Source organism: Metopolophium dirhodum, chromosome 6, assembly GCF_019925205.1.
Source record: "Metopolophium dirhodum isolate CAU chromosome 6, ASM1992520v1, whole genome shotgun sequence".
Classification (NCBI taxonomy): domain Eukaryota; kingdom Metazoa; phylum Arthropoda; class Insecta; order Hemiptera; family Aphididae; genus Metopolophium; species Metopolophium dirhodum.
This window is the reverse complement of record NC_083565.1, coordinates 23140831-23160219: the sequence shown is the minus strand read 5'-3', so window position 1 is coordinate 23160219 and position 19389 is coordinate 23140831. Positions and strand designations below refer to the sequence as shown.

At 26.8% G+C, this 19389-nt stretch overlaps 1 protein-coding gene across 4 annotated transcripts; it reads left to right on the top strand.

Moving 5' to 3' along the window:
* Window positions 1-9499: 9499 nt before the first annotated feature.
* LOC132946818 (uncharacterized) lies at window positions 9500-19103 on the top strand. 4 transcript variants are annotated; one of them, XM_061016898.1, is made up of 13 exons: window positions 9500-9953; window positions 10034-10203; window positions 10347-10400; window positions 10481-10528; window positions 10616-10702; window positions 13822-13983; window positions 14074-14121; window positions 16389-16448; window positions 16536-16613; window positions 16712-16768; window positions 16846-17006; window positions 17921-18083; window positions 18609-19103. In XM_061016898.1, exons 5-11 carry the CDS (start codon window positions 10630-10632, stop codon window positions 16899-16901), a joined length of 534 nt encoding a protein of 177 aa, XP_060872881.1. In that variant the 5' UTR covers window positions 9500-9953; window positions 10034-10203; window positions 10347-10400; window positions 10481-10528; window positions 10616-10629; the 3' UTR covers window positions 16902-17006; window positions 17921-18083; window positions 18609-19103. The 4 variants fall into 4 exon arrangements, with proteins under 4 accessions (XP_060872881.1, XP_060872880.1, XP_060872879.1 ...); XM_061016897.1 differs by having other exon boundaries at window positions 16843-17006; window positions 17921-18073; XM_061016896.1 differs by having other exon boundaries at window positions 16843-17006.
* Window positions 19104-19389: the final 286 nt, after the last annotated feature.

Here is a 19389-nt window from a genome sequence, read left to right as displayed (position 1 = left end):
AGTTTGAACTTTGTAATGTGTATCATACAGTCAAATTTTTTCCAATTTTTTTTTTGTTTTCTAAAATATATTTGCCTGCGGGCGCCAACACCTCCCTTCAATTTTTTTTTTTTAGTACTGTAACTCTAGTTGAATATTTTGTATTGACTTGAAAATTGATAACTTGGTGCCCCATGAATAATCATTCTTTAATGAACTAAATATTTTGAATAGTTTTTTCTAAATTTTTTTTTGTTTTCTAAAATCTATTTGCCTGCGGGCGCCAACATCTCCCTTCAATTTTTTTTTTTTATGTTTTTAACTCTAGCCAAATATTTTAAACATTGACAATTTGGTGCCCCATGAATAATCATTCTTTAATGAACTAAATATTTTGAATAGTTTTTTCTAAATTTTTTTTTTGTTTTATAAAATCTATTTGCCTGCGGGCGCCAACACCTCCCTTCAATTTTTTTTTTTTGTTTTTAACTCAAGCCAAATATTTTAAATATTGACAATTTAGTGCCCCATGAATAATCATTCTTTAATGAACTAAATATTTTAAATAGTTTTTTCTGTTTAAGTTTCGGGACGTTTTAGTTTGAACTTTGTAATGTGTATAATACAGTCAAATTTTTTCCGAATTTTTTTTTTGTTTTCTAAAATCAATTTGCCTGCGGGCGCCAACACCTCCCTTCAATTTTTTTTTTTATGTTTTTAACTCTAGTTGAATATTTTGTATTGACTTGTAAATTGATAACTTGGTGCCCCATGAATAATCATTCTTTAATGAACTAAATATTTTGAATAGTTTTTTCTAAATTTTTTTTTTGTTTTATAAAATCTATTTGCCTGCGGGCGCCAACACCTCCCTTCAATTTTTTTTTTAGTACTGTAACTCTAGTTGAATGTTTTGTATTGACTTGAAAATTGATAACATGGTGCCCCATGAATAATCATTCTTTAATGAACTAAATATTTTAAATAGTTTTTTTTGTTTAAGTTTCGGGACATTTTAGTTTGAACTTTGTAATGTGTATCATACAGTCAAATTTTTTCCAATTTTTTTTTTGTTTTCTAAAATATATTTGCCTGCGGGCGCCAACACCTCCCTTCAATTTTTTTTTTTTAGTACTGTAACTCTAGTTGAATATTTTGTATTGACTTGAAAATTGATAACTTGGTGCCCCATGAATAATCATTCTTTAATGAACTAAATATTTTGAATAGTTTTTTCTAAATTTTTTTTTGTTTTCTAAAATCTATTTGCCTGCGGGCGCCAACACCTCCCTTCAATTTTTTTTTTTTGTTTTTAACTCAAGCCAAATATTTTAAATATTGACAATTTAGTGCCCCATGAATAATCATTCTTTAATGAACTAAATATTTTAAATAGTTTTTTCTGTTTAAGTTTCGGGACGTTTTAGTTTGAACTTTGTAATGTGTATAATACAGTCAAATTTTTTCCGAATTTTTTTTTTGTTTTCTAAAATCAATTTGCCTGCGGGCGCCAACACCTCCCTTTAATTTTTTTTTTTATGTTTTTAACTATAGTTGAATATTTTGTATTGACTTGTAAATTGATAACTTGGTGCCCCATGAATAATCATTCTTTAATGAACTAAATATTTTGAATAGTTTTTTCTAAATTTTTTTTTGTTTTCTAAAATCTATTTGCCTGCGGGCGCCAACATCTCCCTTCAATTTTTTTTTTTTATGTTTTTAACTCTAGCCAAATATTTTAAACATTGACAATTTGGTGCCCCATTAATAATCATTCTTTAATGAACTAAATATTTTGAATAGTTTTTTCTAAATTTTTTTTTTGTTTTATAAAATCTATTTGCCTGCGGGCGCCAACACCTCCCTTCAATTTTTTTTTTTTGTTTTTAACTCAAGCCAAATATTTTAAATATTGACAATTTAGTGCCCCATGAATAATCATTCTTTAATGAACTAAATATTTTAAATAGTTTTTTCTGTTTAAGTTTCGGGACGTTTTAGTTTGAACTTTGTAATGTGTATAATACAGTCAAATTTTTTCCGAATTTTTTTTTTGTTTTCTAAAATCAATTTGCCTGCGGGCGCCAACACCTCCCTTCAATTTTTTTTTTTATGTTTTTAACTCTAGTTGAATATTTTGTATTGACTTGTAAATTGATAACTTGGTGCCCCATGAATAATCATTCTTTAATGAACTAAATATTTTGAATAGTTTTTTCTAAATTTTTTTTTTGTTTTATAAAATCTATTTGCCTGCGGGCGCCAACACCTCCCTTCAATTTTTTTTTTAGTACTGTAACTCTAGTTGAATGTTTTGTATTGACTTGAAAATTGATAACATGGTGCCCCATGAATAATCATTCTTTAATGAACTAAATATTTTAAATAGTTTTTTTTGTTTAAGTTTCGGGACATTTTAGTTTGAACTTTGTAATGTGTATCATACAGTCAAATTTTTTCCAATTTTTTTTTTGTTTTCTAAAATATATTTGCCTGCGGGCGCCAACACCTCCCTTCAATTTTTTTTTTTTAGTACTGTAACTCTAGTTGAATATTTTGTATTGACTTGAAAATTGATAACTTGGTGCCCCATGAATAATCATTCTTTAATGAACTAAATATTTTGAATAGTTTTTTCTAAATTTTTTTTTGTTTTCTAAAATCTATTTGCCTGCGGGCGCCAACACCTCCCTTCAATTTTTTTTTTTTGTTTTTAACTCAAGCCAAATATTTTAAATATTGACAATTTAGTGCCCCATGAATAATCATTCTTTAATGAACTAAATATTTTAAATAGTTTTTTCTGTTTAAGTTTCGGGACGTTTTAGTTTGAACTTTGTAATGTGTATAATACAGTCAAATTTTTTCCGAATATTTTTTTTGTTTTCTAAAATCAATTTGCCTGCGGGCGCCAACACCTCCCTTTAATTTTTTTTTTTATGTTTTTAACTATAGTTGAATATTTTGTATTGACTTGTAAATTGATAACTTGGTGCCCCATGAATAATCATTCTTTAATGAACTAAATATTTTGAATAGTTTTTTCTAAATTTTTTTTTTGTTTTATAAAATCTATTTGCCTGCGGGCGCCAACACCTCCCTTCAATTTTTTTTTTTAGTACTGTAACTCTAGTTGAATGTTTTGTATTGACTTGAAAATTGATAACATGGTGCCCCATGAATAATCATTCTTTAATGAACTAAATATTTTAAATAGTTTTTTCTGTTTAAGTTTCGGGACATTTTAGTTTGAACTTTGTAATGTGTATCATACAGTCAAATTTTTTCCAATTTTTTTTTTGTTTTCTAAAATATATTTGCCTGCGGGCGCCAACACCTCCCTTCAATTTTTTTTTTTTAGTACTGTAACTCTAGTTGAATATTTTGTATTGACTTGAAAATTGATAACTTGGTGCCCCATGAATAATCATTCTTTAATGAACTAAATATTTTGAATAGTTTTTTCTAAATTTTTTTTTGTTTTCTAAAATCTATTTGCCTGCGGGCGCCAACATCTCCCTTCAATTTTTTTTTTTTATGTTTTTAACTCTAGCCAAATATTTTAAACATTGACAATTTGGTGCCCCATGAATAATCATTCTTTAATGAACTAAATATTTTGAATAGTTTTTTCTGTTTAAGTTTCGGGACGTTTTAGTTTGAACTTTGTAATGTGTATAATACAGTCAAATTTTTTCCGAATTTTTTTTTTGTTTTCTAAAATCAATTTGCCTGCGGGCGCCAACACCTCCCTTTAATTTTTTTTTTTATGTTTTTAACTATAGTTGAATATTTTGTATTGACTTGTAAATTGATAACTTGGTGCCCCATGAATAATCATTCTTTAATGAACTAAATATTTTGAATAGTTTTTTCTAAATTTTTTTTTTGTTTTATAAAATCTATTTGCCTGCGGGCGCCAACACCTCCCTTCAATTTTTTTTTTTTGTTTTTAACTCAAGCCAAATATTTTAAATATTGACAATTTAGTGCCCCATGAATAATCATTCTTTAATGAACTAAATATTTTAAATAGTTTTTTCTGTTTAAGTTTCGGGACGTTTTAGTTTGAACTTTGTAATGTGTATAATACAGTCAAATTTTTTCCGAATTTTTTTTTTGTTTTCTAAAATCAATTTGCCTGCGGGCGCCAACACCTCCCTTCAATTTTTTTTTTTATGTTTTTAACTCTAGTTGAATATTTTGTATTGACTTGTAAATTGATAACTTGGTGCCCCATGAATAATCATTCTTTAATGAACTAAATATTTTGAATAGTTTTTTCTAAATTTTTTTTTTGTTTTATAAAATCTATTTGCCTGCGGGCGCCAACACCTCCCTTCAATTTTTTTTTTAGTACTGTAACTCTAGTTGAATGTTTTGTATTGACTTGAAAATTGATAACATGGTGCCCCATGAATAATCATTCTTTAATGAACTAAATATTTTAAATAGTTTTTTTTGTTTAAGTTTCGGGACATTTTAGTTTGAACTTTGTAATGTGTATCATACAGTCAAATTTTTTCCAATTTATTTTTGTTTTCTAAAATATATTTGCCTGCGGGCGCCAACACCTCCCTTCAATTTTTTTTTTTTAGTACTGTAACTCTAGTTGAATATTTTGTATTGACTTGAAAATTGATAACTTGGTGCCCCATGAATAATCATTCTTTAATGAACTAAATATTTTGAATAGTTTTTTCTAAATTTTTTTTTGTTTTCTAAAATCTATTTGCCTGCGGGCGCCAACACCTCCCTTCAATTTTTTTTTTTTGTTTTTAACTCAAGCCAAATATTTTAAATATTGACAATTTAGTGCCCCATGAATAATCATTCTTTAATGAACTAAATATTTTAAATAGTTTTTTCTGTTTAAGTTTCGGGACGTTTTAGTTTGAACTTTGTAATGTGTATAATACAGTCAAATTTTTTCCGAATTTTTTTTTTGTTTTCTAAAATCAATTTGCCTGCGGGCGCCAACACCTCCCTTTAATTTTTTTTTTTATGTTTTTAACTATAGTTGAATATTTTGTATTGACTTGTAAATTGATAACTTGGTGCCCCATGAATAATCATTCTTTAATGAACTAAATATTTTGAATAGTTTTTTCTAAATTTTTTTTTTGTTTTATAAAATCTATTTGCCTGCGGGCGCCAACACCTCCCTTCAATTTTTTTTTTTAGTACTGTAACTCTAGTTGAATGTTTTGTATTGACTTGAAAATTGATAACATGGTGCCCCATGAATAATCATTCTTTAATGATCTAAATATTTTAAATAGTTTTTTCTGTTTAAGTTTCGGGACATTTTAGTTTGAACTTTGTAATGTGTATCATACAGTCAAATTTTTTCCAATTTTTTTTTTGTTTTCTAAAATATATTTGCCTGCGGGCGCCAACACCTCCCTTCAATTTTTTTTTTTTAGTACTGTAACTCTAGTTGAATATTTTGTATTGACTTGAAAATTGATAACTTGGTGCCCCATGAATAATCATTCTTTAATGAACTAAATATTTTGAATAGTTTTTTCTAAATTTTTTTTTGTTTTCTAAAATCTATTTGCCTGCGGGCGCCAACATCTCCCTTCAATTTTTTTTTTTTATGTTTTTAACTCTAGCCAAATATTTTAAACATTGACAATTTGGTGCCCCATGAATAATCATTCTTTAATGAACTAAATATTTTGAATAGTTTTTTCTGTTTAAGTTTCGGGACGTTTTAGTTTGAACTTTGTAATGTGTATAATACAGTCAAATTTTTTCCGAATTTTTTTTTTGTTTTCTAAAATCAATTTGCCTGCGGGCGCCAACACCTCCCTTTAATTTTTTTTTTTATGTTTTTAACTATAGTTGAATATTTTGTATTGACTTGTAAATTGATAACTTGGTGCCCCATGAATAATCATTCTTTAATGAACTAAATATTTTGAATAGTTTTTTCTAAATTTTTTTTTTGTTTTATAAAATCTATTTGCCTGCGGGCGCCAACACCTCCCTTCAATTTTTTTTTTTAGTACTGTAACTCTAGTTGAATGTTTTGTATTGACTTGAAAATTGATAACATGGTGCCCCATGAATAATCATTCTTTAATGAACTAAATATTTTAAATAGTTTTTTCTGTTTAAGTTTCGGGACATTTTAGTTTGAACTTTGTAATGTGTATCATACAGTCAAATTTTTTCCAATTTTTTTTTTGTTTTCTAAAATATATTTGCCTGCGGGCGCCAACACCTCCCTTCAATTTTTTTTTTTTAGTACTGTAACTCTAGTTGAATATTTTGTATTGACTTGTAAATTGATAACTTGGTGCCCCATGAATAATCATTCTTTAATGAACTAAATATTTTGAATAGTTTTTTCTAAATTTTTTTTTGTTTTCTAAAATCTATTTGCCTGCGGGCGCCAACATCTCCCTTCAATTTTTTTTTTTTATGTTTTTAACTCTAGCCAAATATTTTAAACATTGACAATTTGGTGCCCCATGAATAATCATTCTTTAATGAACTAAATATTTTGAATAGTTTTTTCTAAATTTTTTTTTTGTTTTATAAAATCTATTTGCCTGCGGGCACCAACACCTCCCTTCAATTTTTTTTTTTAGTACTGTAACTAGTTGAATATTTTGTATTGACATGAAAATTGATAACTTGGTGCCCCATTAATAATCATTCTTTAATGAACTAAATATTTTGAATAGTTTTTTCTAAATTTTTTTCCAAATTTTTTTTTTGTTTTCTAAGATTTATTTGCCTGCGGGCGCCAACACCTCCCTTCAATTTTAGATTCTGAGTGAAACGATGAATGTATTGATTTTACAATGATGTGTGTTTTTTTTTTTATTTGTTTTTTATTTTTTTTTTTATTTTTTTTTTATTTTTTTTTTATTTTTTTTTTATTTTTTTATTTTTGTGTCTGTGTACACGATAAGTAGTCGAAATAATGCTTCGATTTTCGACTTCAGTATCTTGTTCGATGGGAAAGTGAATATCGTTGGTGCATTGGGGAGGTCAAAATTTAATTTCCCAGTAGTTTTCAAAAGCGATGTGAAAAACAAAAGAAAAATTAAGGAAAAACGGGAATTTTTACGCAAAATCGATATTTAACAAAATCGATTTTGGTTATTGGTGTAACTCTAAAACAAATGACCGTAGATGCATGAAATTTTCACTGGTTGTTTATATTTGCATTTTCTATACACCATAAAATTTACAAAATATTTTGACTCTTTTTGAGCTGTTTACGGCCATTGTCAGTTTTCAATTTTCTTAGTTTTTTTTTCTATAAATATCAATAAAATTTTATCTGTTGAGTAAAAAAGCTTGAAAATTTAATAGAAGGCTCCTAGGTTATTGTTTCAAAGGCAGATGAAAAAAATTAAAAATCCTTAGTCACAGTTTTTAATTATAAGCATTTAAAGTTCAAATTTTGACAAAATACGGAAAAATCACGAAAAATAGCAAATTATTTTGATGAGAATTCATAAAAATTTTTCTTTTCAAATCTAAGATTTGAAAATGTAATATAAGATTACTCATAAGTTTGTCTACCTTTATCAAAAAAAAAATTTCTACAAGAAAGTCAAATTAAATTTTTATGAGCGTCTGAAATTTATATTTTTACAACTTTTGATATTTACTCGATTTCTCATGTAACGATTTTTTTATTTTATTGTAATTAAAAAACGAATGACTGTAGATACTTGAAAATTTCACTGAATGTTTATATTAGCATTTTCTATACACCATACAATTTTGAAAATATTTTGACTCTATTTGAGCTGTTTACGGACATTGTCAGTTTTCAATTTTTTTAGTTTTTTTTTCTATAAATATCAATAAATTTTTATCTGTTGGGCCAAAAAGTGTAAAAATTTAATACAAGACTCCTGATATATTTTTACAATAGCAGTTGAAAAATATTGAAAATACATAGGCACAGTTTTTTTTTATAAGCATTTAAAGATCAAATTTGGACAGAATTTATCAAATTTATAATTTAATAATTATTTTGTAGTTAAAAATTTATAAAATGTTCAACTTTTATAGCTAAGGATTGAAAATTGAAAACAAGGCTCCACGTAAATAGGTTATTTATAAATTACTTTATTCACAATAATATCATTAAATATACTTGGTAATATCATAGGCTGACTGACCGTTTTCGCTCAGAATCGTTTTTCTTATACAATGATATTATATCATTGAATTCAAATTTAACACCATCCATTACAGTGACCCACTTGTAACCTACTGTACAGCAGAGCGACATCCACTTATCCACCTTTTTTATTTTACATTTTAATATTTTGCAAGTTTTTTTTAGTATTATATTATAATCACATGATTTGTATCACAGGCAATTTTTTTAATATTTACTTTGCTTGTTCTACACAAAGCATTGTCACACATAAACTGTGGATAATATTCACTTTTTCATTTGTTATATGATAAATATAGTATTTTAATTAATTTTGCAATTATCATTATTTACCTCTAGTTAAGTCTTCTCTATACCTACCTATAAGGCTATAACCTCATTATATAAATACAACTTGTAATAATAATTCTGATTGAACTATTTATACCATTCAATTAAAGGTAAACAAACATTAAATGTATGTCATTTAATCTATATTTAATGGTTGAGTTAAGCTAGAATATAAAATATATTAAGGTTCAATTAACATAATATTTATTCAATTATACAAAATTCAATTAATATCCAATACCAATTAAGAAATTATCATATCGAGGTCAAATAAATCTTGAAGAAATGGTTTTAACAGGTTAAATAGATATTTATTTTATATCACTCAACCAACATTGTAGATAAAGTGTTCATTCGATCTATTTTTTTGGTCCAAATAAGATTTATGCGAGCTTTATTTCATCTTAAAACGATCACTACTCAATCAAAACTTAACATTCATTTAAATAACGACATTAATTTAAGTTAATTAAAAGTTGGCATGTTATGTGGGATATTAGTAATTATATTTCAATATGTACCTATGAAATATACGAATAAATGTTAGCTTATTCTATGTCTGATACATAAAAATAAATTAACTCCCTATTCAAACCATTCATATTGAAGCAGATACTGACTATTGAGTATACTTCATTAAAAGTTACAAGTTTACAAATCTCAAGAGTTGTTATTTATTAATATCGTCTATTTGCCATTTGGGACTTTGGTAAGCACATAATATATATGTATAATATTATATACATATATTATTGTATTAAATAATATTATAGGTACCTACCTAATAAGTTGTAGGTATCTGGTACTGATCTAATCACGAAAACCCGAACCCGGGAAACGGAACGTTAAACAACAACAAAGGCGCTGATCAGCTGATTGTGTTAACGTTTACCTATGATCTGAAGTCTAAACCTAGGAAACGAGCTAGTAACCAACTTGATGTTATAACCTTGTTTACCCGTATTCGTAAACGGTACTGCCATATAGGCGGGGTACGGGACGCGAGGTCGGCTACTCGGCTCGTTTACTTTTATAGTTTTCTCTCATGGGTGTCATGGCGTCATGGAACATTTTGTTGTTAAACCTTAACGGCTTATTGCTCAACGTGTTTTCTTAACTCGCTTCGATAATCGACGCCAGTGATCACGGTTCAATATTATCACGTACCTACTCTATAAATTGTTATTCGTGTACTCACATTGTTAATTGTTATAATAGTGCGTACTGATGTCGGTAATTTGGAATTCAATGCATTTAATTTTAATATAATCGTTTGATTGACATTTACTTTTGTGTACAATATTCAATATGACGTGGTCGGTTATTCATTTCTTTAAAGATAATGGAGTAGAGGTAGTACCTAGCACATGGTTTTAAGATGATACATGTGCTTGGCCTAAGACCCATGTGAAACGTTTTATTAAAAACCAATGTATACCAAATACTAGAGGGTTCAAAGCTAGGGCATTGTCTACAAATATTTGTAAGCTTATATTTTTTTTACAAAATAATAACTACATTGTATAATAATATAACCTATAATTATTTTGATATACATTTTAGAATCGTTGTTGCTCGAACGAAATGCAAAAAATAATTGATCACTTCGGATTTATCATCTACTGAAGATGACAATTATTCTAAAATAAAAAATACAAATAATGGAAAAAAATCAAAATCTGGTAATAATTGCAGTAATAACAAAAAAACGGTATATGGCGCTGACAAATCAGGTAAGATGATTATATTATGTATAGTATACCTTCTTTAATAATTTAATTAATATTGGAAAAAAATATTTTATTATTAATAGTACTTTATACAATTATTAACTTATGTTTATAAAATGTGTATTATTTTTATTTTATTTTTGTAGACATTGAAACTGATAGCGATGACAATAATTATGAATTACCAGCTTATGATTCTGGTAAGTGAATATATAATTATAATAACTATACCTACCTAAAATGTATTGTACTTCAAAATTTATAAAAATCTTTATTGTAGGTGATAATAATTCCAGTACAAATAACATTAATTCTCTGTCTAAGAAATGTAAGTTTTCAATGATTTATTAATATAGTATATTATTTAATTTTATGTTCTCTATATTCATTTCTAATGACTCATATTTTTTTACAGCTTGTGTTGATGATATGCTCATTACTCCATCAAAAAATATACGAACATTCGTCAAATCACCATCAAAAACTCCAGTTTTTGAATCTAGTATGTACCTACCTATAATATATTATATATCGATGGTGTTTTGTCAAAAGGGCGTATACCACATAATTGAAATTGTTCAGGACGAGCAAAATAGTGTTTTTAAAAATTATACCGTTAAAATAGGTTGATCTCGGTTATACCTTCATATAGAAGATATGTTGATAATTTGATAAAACTTATCATTCAAATGCTTAAACATAATATGTGAATTATAGTTATCATCATTCAAAGTGATAGAAGTCGTGGTATGCGCCCTTTTACAACATAGATTTTCGAACGCCTGTACGTTAAAGATGTATACATATGGTTACACACCCTTTATATTAGTTTAATATTTTGAACTCCTTATTGTCAAAAGTTATTTTATGTGGTATACGCCCTTTTTGCATCACAGATTTTCTGAAAGCCTCTGTACAACTAGTAGTAATAATTGTTTTTATTATACCTACCTAACAATAATAGTTAATAATAATAATAATAATATTATTATTTGTGTTATAATTGAAAATGTTTGGAAAGCTATCAAAACAATATTATTTTTAATTTCCTTTACTGATAACATTATTATAAAACACAAAAATATAATGTTAAAAAATCAAAGAAATTTATATACCTATAAACAACAAAGTAAAAAACAGTTAATATTTAAGAAAAAAAAATAAGTATCATAATATTGTAAAAACAAGAAATATAATATTATTACAAATAAAAAAAATAAATCATAACTATTAAAATACATCATGATACAAAATCCTGTAAACTTATTATCAAACTAAAAGCATTTTCTTTTGCTATTAATATTATAAAAAAAACAAATATATTATTTTATCACAAATTAAAATAATTAACTCATAATACAATTTAGATTTAAAATGTATTAGGTAACTAAATTTAAAATCCATTATAGTTTTACATCTACTCATCTTCATCAGTTTCTGGAAGATTATCTCTTATTGCTGATTTATATGGTAGATTTAAATATTCTTGTTGGTAACATATAGGAATAACATTTTTGGTGCATAAATTACTTAAGTCCTTGTATTTTTCTGGATTTAAAGGCAATTTATTCGTGTATAGTTGTTTTGGACTAGCTAATAAAGTTAAATCAGATGATCTTAATCGTTTGTTTGCTTCCAAGTCAATAATATTATAAATCTGATTTTCAAATGAATAACTAAATTTAATTTTGTTTGGATTATCTTGTACTAAAATAATACTTCTTATTGCTTTGAATTTTACTTGACAATCATTAGTAACCTTCATTTTTGGTTTATTAAAAATTGAATTGTACACAGAAGTCCAATCTAAAAAGTCAGTATGGCTTAAAACAATTGTTGTGTAGGGACCAGCATTTATTCTAGAGTTTCTAATTACTGTTGCCCACTCAGAAGGGGCCCATATAATTTTTTTTTTAATGTTTTTCTCAATGTATGCATGTATTGAGTCTACTGGCATATAGGTATGACCAGGAAGTAAATAATTTATAGTAATAGTTTTGATATTGTTTGAACATCTTACAAGAAAATAATGTAGCATTGAAATCATTTTGTGGTTTTTATTTTGCCCAGGACAACTGTCACAGTACAAAGCTATGTCCTGAATAATAGGACTTCTCTCATCAACAGATTTCAAATATGAAAATATAATACTGCTTATTTCATTCGATCCCCTAAGACCATCAACCTCTGACCACAAATAACAAAATCCTGCTTTTGAGTTACTTTCATATACACTTAAATTATAGTAAGCTAATTTCCTAGAGTAATATAATAACATACTATTACCAGCAGGTGTATTCAATACTTTTTGGAGATCAAAGCTGCAACATAGAAATCCATGTTTTCCACTTCTTTCTTGATCGCTTTTGAATACATCATAGGTATACTGCTTTTCTTTTAGATGATTTTTTTGTATCATATTTTCATCTTCGGTTAAATTTTCTCTGTTATTGTAAGCTTCACAGTTGGTGCATTTGTCTTTTTTAGGAACATGTATACCAATATTATATTGATCCCTCCATAGTTTTTGAAATATTGCACTTGAAACTGTTGTTATGTTATTGTTTAGTTTACAATCTTCAACATAGATTCTATAATTCTATAATAATCAAGACTCTGAAATTCACTGCCAATGTATTTTTTAGTCGAGGAACTCCTACAATAGTGGGAAGGTACAGCTGGTAGTTTATTTATAAATGTCTTAACACTTTTTATAACTTCTTCAGAGATTTTGTTAAGTGCTGATTTTTTACCTCTGTCATCAGTCTTCGATAAACTTATACCAACTTTATTGTCCCTTGTAAATCTTAATAACTTTTCAGTTATATTCAATGTGTTTAATAAAAACTTTCTGCAAACAACTTTAGTAGTATCATTAAAAGAAAAACAATATTTGTACATATTAAAACGGTTATTTTCATGAGTAGTATACTGTCTCTTTGCATCATATTTCTTCATACAGCCTAGTAAGTAGTCTCGTTTCCTAGTACGATCAAACTCTTTCCAATATCTATTAAATAGTATTACTCTTTCCTCTTCTGTTATTGTATTACATTCATTAGTACATTTTTTTCCTGAACAAGGGTTTTCTTTTATAATTTTCTCATCAACTGTTACAATGCTCCCACCTTTTTTAAGTTTCTTATAAGACTCACCATATAATTTACAAGTTTTCTTATTTACTCTGGCAGCTATTTTTCTTTTCTTCTCTCCATAATCATCTATTTCTTCAACATTAAATAAAGACATTATATATCCTGTGGTATACCCCCTTTTAACATTTTCCTTAAAAATATACATATTTTCTCTAGGGCGTTTGGATTTCATTTATCCGCTATATAGAGAATAATCCTCAATATTTTTAATCACTCTAATATTACAGATTATGCTCCTATTTTTTCTGAAAATGTTTTCTGAAAAACTAATTTTTCCATTTTTGGTGGTATACGCCCTTTTAACAAAACACCATCGATATATAATACTATTTTATTCTAATCATGTTTTTGGGGGAATTGGGGAATTATGTAATATACTTGTAGAATATTAGTTACTTGAATAATTTCATTATAGTTGTCCAAACTGTTTCACAAAAAAAAATTTTAATTATATTTCCGTTTACAGTTGATGATAATTTCTGCATGGTGAAAAATGTGTCACCTTATAGAAGAAATAAACATTTTGTACTTTCTCCTAATAATTTGGCAAGAGCAGAAAAAAACAAAAAGAGAAATTTATCTGAATCTCCTAGAAAAGGATATCCATCTCCTGAAACTTTTCAATCACGTATGTATACCTAATAATTAGTTCTATTAAAATGCAATTTTTCTATCATATAAAAAATTAAAAATATTTTAAATTACACTCAAAACACAGAGAAAAAAATTAAATCAGCACCTCTTATGAAGATGACTAAATACCATTGTTAGTATATATAAATAATATGATTTTAAGGCTATACTCCGCGCCACGAGAGAAGGAACCCGTGTCCCGACCAAATAGCAACCGACTCTGCGCATCCCCACTTATTTGAAATATCGTCGTTGCTCGATCACAATCGTTAACGGTCGGGAACGCTGTATAGTATGTATCATTTGTTATTCCGTGCACTTGATACAGTGTGTCAATACGTTTGTGTCACTACGTTTATGCGATTACTTTCACTCCGTTGACTGTTTAATTTTTTTACTACCGTTACTTTATCACGTTATTTTTTTAAAATGAATACTTCAAACGAATTGCCATCAACCAATCATCCTACCACATCTGCTGAGCCAAACGTCGACTTTAAAAAAATATCTTCACCCATTAAAAAAAATGAAAAAGGACGGGTAAGAATTTTTTAATTATGATAATTATAATAATTATAATTTTAAATATTTTATTCTTAATAATTAATACTTTATTCGTAGAAAAACCTTCTTATATTTATGTGTTACTTTATTCGTAAATTCTAAATTATGAACGAATCAAATAATTTTCATCTTTGAACGTCGTATAGTTTTAAAATAATTTAATAATTATTGTTTCAGTTTGTTGGAAAATGGCACAAATTGATGATTGTCAATCTGTACAAGGCGAAAAAGCAACAACAGCCGGGCATGAAATACAAAGAACTGATGGCGTCTATTTCAGCTGATTCTGGGATTGGAATGCGTAAAGTTATTCAGACAATAAGTGAGTACAAAAACACGGGTGAATGCAAGTCACCAAATAAAACCAAAATCCGTCCTACAATTATTGATAAAATTGACGATTTCAACAAAAATGCGATTCGACAAAAAAATTCACGGGTTTTGAGGGTTCAGAAATGAAATTCCCACAATCAAAAAAATTGTTCAAGCCATAAATGACGATCCAGATCTTCCGAATTTGCCTTTTACTTCTTTGCGGCGAGTATTAAAAGAATTAAATTTTGAATTTACAAAAAGAAACCGCAATAGCGCTTTAACTGAAAGGGCAGATCTTGTGGTGTGGTGACAAAAGTATATCGAGGACATAAGGCGTTATCGGGATGAAGGTCGTACAATATATTTTCTAGACGAGACATGAGTAAACGCAGGCGAGTGTAGCAGTAAAGTATGGATTGATACTTCTGTGAAATCGCATACTGATGCATTCCTGAAAGGACTAACAACAGGCCCAAAAAATCCGTCAGGTAAAGGCAAGCGGTTAATAGTTGTCCATATCGGTTCAGCAGATGGTTTCGTCGAGGGGGGTCTATTGTGTTTTGAGTCGAAAAAGAACACAGCAGACTACCACGACAAAATGAACGGGGACACATTTTACGACTGGTTTTGTGGAGTTTTGCCCCGATTGAAGGACAATTGCGTGATAGTAATGGATAATGCTTCTTCGATAATTCTTTCGATGACATCGATATAATTTCTGACAGAATGATGAATGATGAGGATCATATAATGACAATCACTGGTGACACTTCGTCTGATTTTTCTGACGAGTAATATTTTTTGTATTTAATTCTAAAATATATTGTGTATGTAATATGTATATTTTTAGTTTTGTATATAATTGTAAAATATATTGTGTATTTATGTACATATTTGGTTTTGTATATAACTGTAGAATATATTGTGTATATATGTACATTTTTGGTTTTGTATGTAACTGTAGAATATTTTATTTGTTCAGAGTTGTATAATATACTTAAAGTAGTTTTGAATATTTCGAAGGACGATATTATTATAATTTTATTTTGTTTCGTATTATTTGTTTACTTGTGTTTTTTGTTAGACACCTACAATATAATTACGTACAATTAAAAAAAAATTTTAATTCAACAATTGTTTTTATAGATCAAAATACTTAAAAAAAATCGATTAAAATTAAGTTGTTGGTGTATATGCACCAAATATATGAGTAAAAAAAATTGTAAGTCCAACGAAATTGATAAATATGTGATAGGAAATAAATGATTTGTTCTGCACGTGACATACGATATTACAAATTATAATGTAATATAACCACTCTGTATATCGCATATTTCACGCTGTATGCACGCCACAGCGCGAACTGTAGAGGACAGAGTGGGGGAAACGGAGCCTAGTAACGCTAGCTGCCGTTAGTCTGCATGCGCGAAACGGGTTCCTTCTCTCGTGGCGCGGAGTATAGTATATAATACGCTGATATATAGTCTTACAAACGTTTTACACTAATTTTTGTTTTTATAGCTCTTTCACAAGAAATATCTCCTACTACTGTTCAGAAGTATTCACCATTAGAAACATATGGTAAAATTATTAATAGTGTTTTTCAAAATTGTACTATACCTATATAACAAGAAAAGCATTACATATTAATTTGTATTTCTAATATAGCACAAGCATCTGCAGCGAGATCTGCGGTATCCAAGCAATTATTTAGACCAGATAACTTAAGCCAACCGTTGACTACTTGTTAGTTTAAAAATATAATATAATTATAACTGTTCAATGATTACAATTTACTAGGATTATGTTACTTACTTATTGTATTTTCTTATATTATGTTGCAGTATTAGAAAATAAACAAAAAACGCCTCCAAAACCAAATAAATTTAAAAATTCTTCAGGTATGTAAAAATAGTAACCTTCTAATGTTTTATTTTTAAATGTTTTAATTATGATGTATAATATATAATTTCAGAAGATCAATTTAAGGAACTCATTTTATACAATCTTTTAGTATTGAAACACAGCATCTAATGATCTTACATTAGAATATTCTAATTTGGACTGCTTATTACCAATTGATGAAGAAGATACATTAGACAATATAGAAGAACAGATAAGAAATACCATGCATCATTGGTAAGTAATTTCATTTATAATTAGACTTCATAAAATATAGACAATTTTTTTCTTAAATTAATGGTTTTTGAAACAATGTTTCAAGTTCAATTATTTAGACTAAATCGATTACAAATGTATTTTTTATTGTTTACAAAACGTATAACAACTATATACCTATTGTGAAACATATTTTCATTATGCATTCATGCCTAGTTTTAATTATGATAAATCATTTTTATGTAATTAAATACTCGTTAAATAAATCTGTACCACAGAAGTCATGTAACGCAAGTCACAAAAATGACATTTTTACTGGAGAGACAATACAAAAATGTTTGTATTGCAATGCACTTACAATTGTATATTTCAAAAATATTATTTCGCTTTACTTTTCTTATGTATCACTCTAGACATACGTTTCTATACTTCTATCATAGTTTAGGACTTAAGTTAGTATACTTCTTACTATCTATCAATTTATTGTTAATTGGACTTACGTTAAAATACAATTAAACAGATCACAGAAAGAATATTCCAACAATAGAACTGACTCAATATTTGAAAAAATGGACTTGTGTTAGTTGACTTCTGTGTTACAGAAATATGTATAGCTTTTATTTATTGAATGATTTTAAAGGTTAAAATTAAAAGTTTTTACTAAAGAATAAAATGATTTGACTTAGTAACATTAAATACATATTACATTAAATCTATATATTTTTTATCAAATTCAAATTATTAAATGGTTATTAATATCTTATTATTCCTATTCTACATTATTTTAGTAGGTCCTTAACTTAGGTAACATGTAAATATATTTTTACTATAGATATAATCACTATATTATAATAATACACATACTTATAGTACTATATGGAAGGTTTAATATTTTATGACATTAAACTTTATTTTTTTTTTTTATTACATTTTAGACTAAACAGTTAGCTGGACTTGGCGGAAAAAGTATCAAAGTCATGGTCAAAAGAATCATGGGATATTTGTTCACTGACAACATCTTAGCCTTATATTCTTTTAATGGCAGAGCAAATAAAAAAAAATGTTTTGCAAATCTATCAATTTCAAAAGTTATATTTAGTAAGTTATATATGTTGTAAATATATTATTTATTTTTACGTAATATGCACTCATAAATTCTTCTATTACTTCTCTTTATCTATTATATTATAATATTATGAATAACTGGTAGTATATAATATAACTAAGAATTTGTTATACTCTTAAAGTCTTATATAACAGCTACCTTTTTAAATTAATAACTTTCATTATATATTTTAGTCAATAAGTTATTTATGGAAGTTAATAATTACTAATATTCACATACAAAATGTTTAATTCCAAAACAACTATTTTAATAATGCTATAACTATGATTTAATACTTTTTCTTTGATTCAAGCAATTTAATCCTATATATTTGATATATTATATTATCTAAAATAATAATTATACATATAAATGTAATATATGCCGGTCTATATGAGTTTAATGGATGGAATATGAATATGTGTTTAATATATTATAATAATATGCCTTCTACCATTAAAATGCAATTATTAATTTTTGTTTTTATAATTATTATTGTTATTTGTTTTATTGTTCAGATGCTGTTAAATCAATTAAACGATTGAATAATGAATCATCGACCGATGAAATTGAAAAATACATTAAGTATTATCTCATTCAAGCACCATTCAACATAAAAAAGAAATGTTTCATTGAATATAAATATCATTTAATTTTGTAATTATTATGTACAATATAATATAGCTAGGCTAGGTTTGCCTTTTAGTTATATCATATTTCAACTATATATATACTATTATATTATATTCTAAATAAATGTATAGGTACATTATGTTTTACTATTATTATATTGTTATAGGGCCTAACAATATATGTTGAATATGTAATACATTAAATATTTTGAATATTTTTGAAATAATAAAGATAAATTTTATGCAATTATTAAGTTTACATTTTAATTATAAAATATTCTATTAATTAATTGTATAAAAATTGCTGTAAATATTCTATTAATTAATTGTATAAAAATTGCTGTAAATATACCTATATAATTATTTTTTAGAATATTTTAGTTAAAAACCGACGATCTGCTCAATATTCAACAAACATTTATCGGAGGTGAAAAAAGTTATATGAACGGTTGATTGGTGTTAAAAGAATATCTATTCAATATTAAACAATATTAAGGAATGTTTAAAGAGTACTTAACGAACCTTGACGATTAAAGGTTTTTTAAACCTTTAAGTATATATACTTATTTCATATTGAGTTCCATGTCATTTCATATTTATAGTGTGTTAAATTAACATTAATTTAGTTGATATCCAATTGGTTGGCAATACTTATTCAGGGTTAAAC

Excerpts from the sequence above, each read along its gene's own strand:
- LOC132946818 (XM_061016897.1), top strand. The coding sequence starts at position 10,630 with ATGCTCATTACTCCATCAAAAAATATACGAACATTCGTCAAATCACCA. Across the intron at positions 14,122-16,388 it reads GAAGATGACTAAATACCATT|CTCTTTCACAAGAAATATCT; the intron begins GTTAGTATATAT and ends TTGTTTTTATAG. Across the intron at positions 16,449-16,535 it reads TTCACCATTAGAAACATATG|CACAAGCATCTGCAGCGAGA; the intron begins GTAAAATTATTA and ends TTTCTAATATAG.